The sequence below is a fragment of the Bombina bombina genome, chromosome 3 (genome assembly GCF_027579735.1).
Source record: "Bombina bombina isolate aBomBom1 chromosome 3, aBomBom1.pri, whole genome shotgun sequence".
Taxonomy (NCBI): Eukaryota; Metazoa; Chordata; class Amphibia; order Anura; family Bombinatoridae; genus Bombina; species Bombina bombina.
Window position 1 is genome coordinate 482,305,186 of NC_069501.1, and position 12,046 is coordinate 482,317,231.

The window sequence follows — 12,046 nt, forward strand, 5'->3', positions numbered from 1 at the left end:
TGGTCTCTATGTGTATATCATAGAAATAAATCTAGATGTGGGTTATGGTATATGTGACACAAAATGTTTATTACAATTAGCACGAAAAACATATATAGGTTCATACAATAAAAACAGACGTTATATAGTTAGAACAATAGGATGTACAGTTAAAATCATAAAATACAACCTCACAAATTAAAAACAATAATTAAGTACATGGATCCATGTGGCCACAATTCTAAAAAGACATGGCCTAGGGCAATCCAAAAGGTAAATACAGTTAACTGTATATAATATGGTAGTTTGTTTCGCTGGCGTTTTTTGCACAGTGATGTGAGTACAGAAATGTTATTTTAACAGAAATGTTATTTTAACATAAGTACAAGAATGTCACTTTAAACATAATGATTGTGATAAATGTGTAGTGAAAAAGTGAGTATGGTGGTAAGATAGAAGAAAAATATATAAAAAATAAAAACAGTTCCAAAATAAAATTTGCAATAACTTGTCAGTGAGCACTTGAAATATACACCACAAATAAACACAAATAAAAATGTGATCTAAAAGATGTGATCCAAAAAATGTGTGTGTACAAAAGTGTAGGTGTGTAAAAAATGGTGTAAATAAAGAAAGGTAAAAATCTCAAATGCCTAAAAACCTTTTCTGCACAACTCAAAAATATTGTGAGCAACAAATATGTGTACAAATCGAACAATGTAGACTAAAAACTTCTAAGGTGTAAATGTCCCTAGAGTTCAGTCCATATGATGAAATGTTCCTTTTGAAATTCCTGAGTTGAAATCCTAAGGATGTATATAAGTTCAAGTTCTGTAGATATGTTGAAGATCCAATTGTGAAAAATAAAATTTATATAAAAAATATATGTAAAAGTGAAAATATAAAAGTGTAATCCTATAAAAAGTGATGAGTTACAGGTTAAAAATAATGAAAAAATGTAAAAAATGGAGATAAAAATGATGATACTCCGGAAATTCCTCAAGACCTACAAAAAACAACAAATACTAACATAGTGTGATACTGTTTAGGTATTCTTAGAAATAATAGGAATATAACTCACCATCTATTTTGTCAACGCGTTTCGGCCTGCCAGGGAGGCCTTTCTCAAGACTGATAGATGGTGTTGGTGAGCTCAAGCTTATAAACCCTTAATTGACCAATCATCTCTATGTTTGTGGCGCCAAATTTTAGCGCCAAAAGCGTTTATCCGGAAGTGATATACCGGAAGTTATCACATGTTTTTCCGGACGTTTTAATCCTTATTTTGTGTTTGTTTAATTCTTTTTTTTATTATTTATATGTTTTTGGCCATTCTTTAGTGTTTATCACTTCTTGTAAGGATCTCTAATTGTCTCTTGTGGGAGTACCTGTATTGTTTTTTCTTTTTACCTTGATGGGTAGCGTAATTTTTGAGCAAATGCAACTTCCGGTGCGACTCGCTGTAACCGGAAGTGTCGGAAGAGGGCGTTTCCGGTCCCGTCTATATGTTTATGTTGGTTTCTGCCTTCTTAGTGCAGACCGCCCACCCGATTTCAATAGATGTAATCTTGTTACCTATACTGTGGGTATCAGGTGTGTGCTAGTTGTTCCAGAAATAGGGAACAATGTTTGGCCAAATTCTTTCCGGTGCTGTTACCCAGAGCCGGAAGTTAGAGAGCCGTATCTTAGTCTCTTATCTAAAATTGCCACAAAACAAGATCTGATTGATCAATATCATAGTACACGATATTATGGTTCTTGTACATATAGTATATAGACTTTGTCATGCAATTGTGTTTTCGCACAATTGCTTGACATGTGTTGCTTCAAATATTTGTAATGCATGTGTATAATCTTATATATGGGGCCACATACCGCCACATATTCTCAAATTTTAGAGACAATTCTATATATACCAGAGACCTTATCCCATAGGTCTATTGATAGTATGTCATATCCAAAACCGGATTCTGTTTTGTATATCGTTAGTAGCATGTGTCATTCTAAATATTTACAATATATACACAAGAAATGTGTATAAAAAATATACACACAGCAATATATAACCAAAAATATACAAAAAATATGATTATTATTAATCGGAAAGTGATTTTCCACAAATCTGCAATATTTTATTTGTTTGAGTAAAATATTCATTGTTGGATGTTTGTTGAATGTCAACCTTAGGTTATGTGTGATCTATTGTGCAAATTTTTGAAGCGAGATAGAGGTGGATTAAAGTTGGAATCTAAGAGGTAGACTAGATTTGTGTCAAGTGACAATAGTTGTGTGATGGGTTACATCATGTCCCTTTTGTTTTTAGGCGCCCAAGGGGAGTGTGTTAAAAAATGAAACGAGTGGGATTTAGAGGGTAATGGAGAATTCCCCTCAATGAAAATGTCATCTTTTAATAATCATGCCCTTTAAGGCATAGTATAGAGGGAGATTATTATGATACCCTAAAGCGTGAGCATGGGAGCAAGAGGAGACCTGTCAGCTAAGGGGCATCGTGATGTGACAATAGGACAAATTTCTATGTCTGTCACAGCTGATGAAACATAAAAATAAAAAATAAGAATAAAAATAGTCAAAGTTCAGAGATTATAAAGGCATACTATTGGGTGCTAAATGTAGTTTTTCCATTTCGAGGGGGAGCCTTTGATTCTAATTGGTCTCAAATATGTTCCGAAGTTGTCTAGAGGGGTATTCATCCTTTTTGATGTTCGTATGGTTGTCTGCTTACTTTAGACTTAGGAGATGGGATAAGTCTTCCTTGTTGTTTAGACCTTTTGGATAAAGGCAGTCGAGGTCGAAGATCCATCTTGACTCTGCAATCAGGAGCTTCTTCTCGTAGTTCCCTCCTCTCCAATTTGGTTTTATTAGTTGGATCCCAAAATAATTGAGATCTTTTATGTTTCCTCTGTGTTTATTGGCAAAGTGGCTGTATAGTGCCGTATCTGTGTTGCCGTGCTCAATTTGTAGTAGGTGTTCCCGTATCCTGTCTTTTAGGCACCTTGAGGTCTGCCCGACGTATTGGAGTCCACAGTTGCATTGGATTATGTAGATCGTCCCCTTATTGCTGCCCTCTTCCGACACTTCCGGTTACAGCGAGTCGCACCGGAAGTTGCATTTGCTCAAAAATTACGCTACCCATCAAGGTAAAAAGAAAAAACAATACAGGTACTCCCACAAGAGACAATTAGAGATCCTTACAAGAAGTGATAAACACTAAAGAATGGCCAAAAACATATAAATAATAAAAAAAAGAATTAAACAAACACAAAATAAGGATTAAAACGTCCGGAAAAACATGTGATAACTTCCGGTATATCACTTCCGGTTCCGGATAAACGCTTTTGGCGCTAAAATTTGGCGCCACAAACATAGAGATGATTGGTCAATTAAGGGTTTATAAGCTTGAGCTCACCAACACCATCTATCAGTCTTGAGAAAGGCCTCCCTGGCAGGCCGAAACGCGTTGACAAAATAGATGGTGAGTTATATTCCTATTATTTCTAAGAATACCTAAACAGTATCACACTATGTTAGTATTTGTTGTTTTTTGTAGGTCTTGAGGAATTTCCGGAGTATCATCATTTTTATCTCCATTTTTTACATTTTTTCATTATTTTTAACCTGTAACTCATCACTTTTTATAGGATTACACTTTTATATTTTCACTTTTACATATATTTTTTATATAAATTTTATTTTTCACAATTGGATCTTCAACATATCTACAGAACTTGAACTTATATACATCCTTAGGATTTCAACTCAGGAATTTCAAAAGGAACATTTCATCATATGGACTGAACTCTAGGGACATTTACACCTTAGAAGTTTTTAGTCTACATTGTTCGATTTGTACACATATTTGTTGCTCACAATATTTTTGAGTTGTGCAGAAAAGGTTTTTAGGCATTTGAGATTTTTACCTTTCTTTATTTACACCATTTTTTACACACCTACACTTTTGTACACACACATTTTTTGGATCACATCTTTTAGATCACATTTTTATTTGTGTTTATTTGTGGTGTATATTTCAAGTGCTCACTGACAAGTTATTGCAAATTTTATTTTGGAACTGTTTTTATTTTTTATATATTTTTCTTCTATCTTACCACCATACTCACTTTTTCACTACACATTTATCACAATCATTATGTTTAAAGTGACATTCTTGTACTTATGTTAAAATAACATTTCTGTTAAAATAACATTTCTGTACTCACATCACTGTGCAAAAAACGCCAGCGAAACAAACTACCATATTATATACAGTTAACTGTATTTACCTTTTGGATTGCCCTAGGCCATGTCTTTTTAGAATTGTGGCCACATGGATCCATGTACTTAATTATTGTTTTTAATTTGTGAGGTTGTATTTTATGATTTTAACTGTACATCCTATTGTTCTAACTATATAACGTCTGTTTTTATTGTATGAACCTATATATGTTTTTCGTGCTAATTGTAATAAACATTTTGTGTCACATATACCATAACCCACATCTAGATTTATTTCTATGATATACACATAGAGACCATTCCAATACTAAGCCAAAGCTATACGAACCTAAGATCTAGCAATACATTTATCAGACCCAGCCTCTTTTGGCGCTCCTCTCTATCCATTCTATATAAATTCCTAAGAGTACCATCATTCAAGATGGAGACTATTCGGACCATTCTACCAATGATCCAGGAGGGTCAATATATGACTACCGTGGACTTACAGGATGCGTATCTACACATCCCTATTCACAGAGATCATCATCAATTCCTCAGATTTGCCTTTCTGGACAGGCATTTCCAGTTCGTGGCCCTTCCCTTCGGGTTGGCCACGGCTCCCAGAATTTTCACAAAAGTGCTAGGGTCCCTTTTGGCGGTGCTAAGGCCGCAGGGCATAGCAGTGGCACCTTATCTAGACGACATCTTAATTCAGGCGTCGACTTTCCAATTAGCCAAATCTCACATGGACATCATGTTGGCTTTTCTGAGATCTCACGGGTGGAAGGTGAACATAAAAAAGAGTTCTCTCTTCCCTCTCACAAGAGTTTCCTTTCTAGGGACTCTGATAGACTCGGTAGAAATTAAAATATTTCTGACGGAGGTCAGAAAATCCAAACTCTTAACCACTTGTCAAGCTCTTCATTCCATTCCTCGGCCATCAGTGGCTCAGTGCATAGAAGTAATCGAACTCATGGTAGCGGTAATGGACATAGTTCCTTTTGCCTGCCTACACCTCAGACCACTGCAACTATGCATGCTCAAACAGTGGAATGGGGATTATGCAGATTTATCTCCTCAAATAAATCTGGACCAGGAGACCAGAGATTCTCTTGTCTGTTGGTTGTCTCAGGACCACCTGTCTCAGGGAATGTGTTTCCACAGGCCAGAGTGGCTCATAGTAACGACAGATGCCAGCCTACTATGATAGGGTGCAGTCTGGAACTCCCTGAAAGCACAGGGCTTATGGTCTCAGGAGGAAACTCTCCTCCCGATAAACATCCTAGAACTGAGAGCAATATTCAATGCGCTTCAGGCATGGCCTCAGCTTGCTGCGGCCAAATTCATCAGGTTTCAGTCAGACAACATCACGACTGTAGCTTATATCAATCATCAAGGAGGAGCACGGAGTTCTCTAGCGATGATGGAGGTGACCAAAATAATCCGATGGGCGGAGGATCACTCTTGCCATCTCTCAGCAATCCATATCCCAGGAGTAGAGAACTGGGAGGCAGACTTCCTAAGTCATCAGACTTTTCATCCGGGGGAGTGGGAGCTCCATCCGGAGGTATTTGACCAGCTGACTCAGCTATGGGGCACACCAGAATTGGATCTGATGGCGTCCCGACAGAATGCCAAACTTCCTCGTTACGGGTCCAGGTCCCGGGATCCCCTGGCGGTACTGATAGATGCTCTAGCAGTACCCTGGTCCTTCAATCTGGCCTATGTATTTCCACTCTTTCCTCTCCTTCCACGTCTGGTTGCCAGAATCAAGCAGGAGAGGGCTTCGTGGATTCTGATAGCACCTGTGTGGCCACGCAGGACTTGGTATGCAGACCTAGTGGACATGTCATCAGTTCCACCGTGGTCTCTGCCAATGAGGAAGGACCTTCTAATCCAAGGTCCATTCACACATCCAAATCTAATTTCTCTGCGTCTGACTGCTTTGAGATTGAATGCCTGATTCTATCAAAGCGTGGTTTCTCTGAGTCAGTCATTGATACCTTGATTCAAGCTAGAAAGCCTGTCACCAGGAAGATTTATCATAAGATTTGGCACAAATATTTTTATTGGTGTGAATCCAAGGGTTACTCATGGAGTAAGATTAAGATTCCTAGAATATTGTCTTTTCTCCAAGAAGGATTGGAGAAGGGATTATCAGCTAGTTCGTTAAAAGGACAAATATCTGCTTTGTCTATTCTTCTACACAAACGTCTGGCAGATGTCCCAGACGTTCAATCATTTAGTCAGGCCTTGGTCAGGACCAAGCCTGTATTTAAACCTGTTGCTCCACCATGGAGCCTAAACTTAGTTCTTAAAGTTCTTCAAGGGGTTCCGTTTGAACCTATGCATTCCATAGATATTAAGCTTCTATCTTGGAAAGTTTTGTTTTTAGTAGCTATCTCTTCGGCTCGAAGAGTTTCTGAGTTATCTGCTTTACAATGTGATTCACCTTACCTTGTTTTCCATGCAGATAAGGTGGTTTTGCGTACCAAACCTGGGTTTCTTCCTAAGGTTGTTTCTAATAGGAATATCAATCAGGAGATTGTTGTTCCTTCACTGTGTCCTTATCCTTTCTCAAAGAAGGAACGTCTGTTGCACAATCTTGATGTGGTTCGTGCTTTAAAGTTCTACTTACAAGCAACTAAAGATTTCCGTCAAACATTTTCATTGTTTGTTGTTTATTCTGGTAAACGGAGAGGTCAAAAGGCTACGGCTACCTCTCTTTCCTTTTGGCTGAAAAGCATCATCCGTTTGGCTTATGAGACTGCTGGACAGCAGCCTCCTGAAAGAATTACTGCTCATTCTACTAGAGCAGTGGCTTCCACATTGGCTTTTAAAAATGAGGCTTCTGTTGAACAGATTTGTAAGGCGGCAACTTGGTCTTCGCTTCATACTTTTTCCAAATTTTACAAATTCAATACTTTTGCTTCTTCGGAGGCTATTTTTGGGAGAAAGGTTCTACAAGTAGTGGTGCCTTCCGTTTAAGGTCCCTGTCTTGTCCCTCCTTTCATCCGTGTCCTAAAGCTTTGGTATTGGTATCCCACAAGTATGGATGAATCTGTGGACTCGATACATCTTACAAGAGAAAACATAATTTATGCTTACCTGATAAATGTATTTATCTTGTGATGTATCAAGTCCACGGCCCGCCCTGTTTATTAAGACAGGCAGTATATTTTTATTTAAAAAACTTCAGTCACCACTGCACCCTATAGTTTCTTCTTTTTCTTCCTAGCCTTCGGTCGAATGACTGGGGGGGTGGAGCTAAGTGAGGAGCTATATAGACAGCTCTGCTGTGGGTGCTCTCTTTGCCACTTCCTGTAGCGAAGGAGAATATACCACAAGTATGGATGAATCCGTTGACTTGATACATCACAAGAGAAATAAATTTATCAGGTAAGCATAAATTATGTTTTTTTTTTAGCTAATGTTAAAATTAAACTTTCATGGTTTAGATAGACCAGAAGTTTTAAGAGACTTTCCAATTAACTTCCATTATCCATTTGTGCGTTTTTATATACACCTTTCTGAGGCAACAGTTCCTACTGAAACTGAACCCATTGTAATAAGCTATGGTCTAAAAGCACAAAACCAGCTACTTCATATACAAAAACAAACCAGAAAATGCAATTTCTCATACATTGTATACTCTGCAGCTGCTATAACAAGTCATTGAAAATACATTCATATAAAAACAATTTTACAGTGTACTGTCACTTTAATGACAGCACCATTTATGAATGCAATTATAAAAACATAATTGTAATTTCAGTTTAAAAGTTGTATTTGTTTATTTTTGCAGCTCAAAAGGGGCAGTGGCAGTGTGGCTTCTTTGACTTTGGGTCATTTTTGGAGATAATGCAGCCCTGGGCACAGACCGTTGTGGTTGGAAGAGCAAGGTAAGAAGAAAACAACTAGGGATTTACTAAATTATTATAAACTAAGTGATAAGCCTGTCCAGAGGGCAGTCTATGTTTAAAAAATACAAACACCCAAGCTAAAGTTACAGAAAATAAAAAAGTAAAATTACAGAAAAAAATAAACAAAGCTATCCAAAATAAACAATTTAAACCTAAACACCCCCTAATCTAATACTAAACTATCAATAGCCCTTAAAAGGTTAATGTTAGGATTTTTTATCTTAACTGGAATTTAGTAGTGATTGGGGTTAATTTAGGGGGTGTTAGGTTAGGGGGCTTAGTAATTAAATGAATTATTTGCGTTGTGGGGGGTTGGCAGTATAGGGGTTAATACATTCATTAGGTTAATAGATTAATTGGGGTTAATAGATTAATTAGGTTTGTTGCGATATGGGGGGTTGGCAGTTTAGGGGTTAATATTTTAATTATGTTATTTTTGGATTAGGGGTTAATGACTTGTTATCGTTTTGCAATGTGGAGGTTGGCGGTTTAGGTGTTTGTTAATACTTTGTGCGGAGGTTAGTTGTTTTTTTTTTTTTTATTATACTTCGTGCGGGCGGTTACATGGTTTTTTTTTATTTCTTGCGTGCGGTTACGTGTTTTTTAGTTATTTTGTGCGGTTGCGTTTTTTTTTTTGTTTTGTTTTTTAAGGCTTCGGGTTTGCCTACACTGCATCCAGGTTGGTTCCGAAAATGGCAGGGTGGTGAAAGACTAAACCAGAGCTTTCCAAACTTTTCATGTTGGTGACACACTTTTTAGACCAACATCATTTTGCGACACAGTAATTCAGTTGTACTAGCAAACAGGAGGTTAAACTATTCTGTTTTAAGAGATACATACATAAATTATATAATAACAAAATGTATTTACAAGTAACAGTATGTATGTTCAAGAATTAAAAAAAAGTTTAATAACACCAATAGCTATTTACTATTTTAATGGGATGTATGAGGTTGATGGGATGAACACAGTTTCTGGATATTTGGTGGAATATTAGATAAAGGCACTCGCATTTCATCATCAAGCATTTTTAAGCTTCCACTTCATATCCATATATCAAGAGCAGGAGCAGCAATGCACTACTGGGAGCTAGCTGCAAAAAACAACAAAAACACTTTGACTTCTGACTTCAGCTCAGAGTTTAAGCTGCCGCACCTCAGAGCTCTGCAAGTTGCACTGACTACTGCCCGCACTGCAAACACACTGCTGTCCCACTCACTGACTACACATGCAGTCACGAGCCGATTGAGGAGACTACACGTGCAGGAGCTAATGTGCCGCCAAAGCCACCAATGGGAATAGTTTCAGTTCCCGCTGAGCTGCGCCAATAGGTTAAGATGATCTGTGACCCACTAGGTATCAATCAGGTGTCAACCACGTGATATGCGTAGCATTCAGGCAGAAAGTCAGAAACCCATTTTTAAAAAAAATTCTAAACAATTTGTGTTGAAGCAGGGACACACCTACACACTGCTGCCGACACACTAATGTGTCCCGACACACAGTTTGGAAAGCACTGGACTAAACCTTTGGTGGATTATTTCACCATAGTATAGATTAGAAGTCAATGCACTTGGCTAAATCTATGAGCCAACAAGAACGAATACTGGATTATTGTAATTAATAGATCTCTATGGGCCACTTATTATTGATACAAATTGCTAGTGAATATTGATTGTTAGAGAAGTAAATCCTGTGACAGCAACTGGATTACATTTCTGTGATCATTTTAGAGGATCATTTGGATTAGGACAGAAGAAGTTAATTTTGGCTTCAACAAACTGTATAGTGTAACTTACCTGTAAAGTTTTTAAAAATAGCATAAACTTAAAATGTTCTAAATATGTAAGTACAAATATTTCAGCATATAAGGTGCATGACCATGTCTGCATATTGGTAATAACACAAAAGAGACAACTACCTAAGTATATCTTCACTTAGAATTGCTTCTGTATAGGTGTCATGTAATGGAGAGTTGCAATCCATTCTATATAGTTGGACATCATACCTTCCAACAACGAGTCAAAATATCTCAAGGCCAGGAAGCGCAGGGCATAAACTTGTCAACCCAAAGGCAAAGTTTGGTGGCAGGAATGAATGGGGTTTGGTGTCATTTGGATATTTGGGGACAGAGTGCGGGCAGTCTGTATTTATTTTGTGGACTCCAGGACATGAATATAGCCAGGAGAGTGTAGGAAGGATGGAAGGATAGAGTTCCTTCCAGGACAATAACTTGATATCAACAGAATACATAGGCTAAAATGGAGCCTGCTGCAGAACTTTAAGAACCAGATTAAGACTCCAAGAAGGAGCAATTGACCTAAACACAGGCCTGATTCTAACCAAAGTCTGGACAAAAGATTGAACATCTAGCAAAATTGCCAGACGCTTCTGCAGAAGAATCGACAGAACCAAAATCTGACCCCTTATGGTACTGACTGATAAACCCTTCTCCAGGCCCTCCTGAAAAAAAGGACAGAATACAGGGAATTCTCACCTGACTCCAAGAAAAACCCCTAGATCCGCACTAATGAAGGTATTTACGTCATACCTTATAATAAATTTAACAGACTTACAAGCCTGAATAATAGTCTCAATAACTTTCACAGAAAAACCTTGGCTGGACAAGACCAAATGTTCAATCTCCAAACAGTCAGCTTCAGAGAGACTAAGTTCGGATGGAGATAGGGACCCTGAAGTATAAGATTCTTCCTCAGAGGCAATTTCCACGGGGAGAATGACGACACCCTCACTAGGTCCGCAAACCAAGTTCTGCGAGACCACGCTGGAGCTATTAGAATCACCAAAGCCTGCTCCTGTTTGATACGAGCTATCACCAGAAGAAGGAGGGCAACTGGAGGAAAAAGATAAATTAGACCGAAATCCCATGGCACTGCCAGGGCGTCTACCAGAGCTGCTTAAGGATCTCTTGATCTTGCTCCGTATCTTGGAAGCTTGGCATTTAGACGAGATGCCATCAGATCCAGCTCTGAAACTCCCCACTTGAGGGTTAACATTGAGAAAACTTCCGTATGGACAGCCCATTTCCCTGGATGAAACGTCTGCCTGCTCAGATAATCCACTTCCCAGTTGTCCACCCCTAGGATATGAATGGCAGAGAGATGACAATCCGAGGGCACAATCTCCCAAGAAGGTCTCAGGAAACAAGTGCCCTGAGACAAATGGCCCTGGGAGATCCACCAAGACAGAGACATAATTGTCTGAGAGTCTAAAACTATCCTCTGAGAAAGATACAAGTGGTATCCATTCCATTAATTGAGCATACATAACTGTAGAGGTCTCAGATGGAAGCGAGCAAACAGAATAATGTCCATGGATGCCACCATGAGACCAATTACTTCCATGTATACAGCCACCGATCGACGAACAGAGGACTGAAGAGAACCACAGGCCTCCAGACGCTTGAATTTTCTGACCTCTGTCAAAAAAATCTTCATAGATACTGAATCTATGATTGTCTCCAGAAAACATACCCTGGTACTTGGCACCAAGGAACTTTTCTCTAGATTCACCTTCCACCTGTGAGAGCAAAGAATAGCTAACAGGGAATCTGTATGAGATTTTGCCAACTGAAAAGATGACACCTGGACCAAGGTATCGTCCAGGTAAGGAGCCACCGCAATCCCTAGAGATCTGGCCACAGCCAAAACAGCCCCTAGAACCTTTGTAAAGATTCAAGGAGCAGGGGCGAGGCCAAAAGACAGGGCTACAAATTGGAAATGTTGATCCAAAAAAGCGAACCTCAGGAACTTGAAATGTTCCCTGTGGATAGGCACATGAAGATACACATCCTTTAGCTCTATAGTGGTCATAAACTGAGGGAGAATAGAACGAATAGTCTCCACTTTGAAGGACGGGACCTTGAGAAACTTGTTGAGAGACTTTAA

At 38.5% G+C, this 12,046-nt stretch overlaps 1 protein-coding gene across 1 annotated transcript in view; it reads left to right on the forward strand.

The window, feature by feature from the left end:
• Window positions 1-12,046, forward strand: part of ACACA (acetyl-CoA carboxylase alpha) — a 1,007,059-nt gene that overhangs the window by 840,630 nt on the left and 154,383 nt on the right. The window contains exon 48 of the mRNA XM_053706820.1: window positions 8,021-8,117. Coding sequence (XP_053562795.1) covers window positions 8,021-8,117 — 97 coding nt within the window. The remainder of the gene's footprint in view (window positions 1-8,020; window positions 8,118-12,046) is intronic.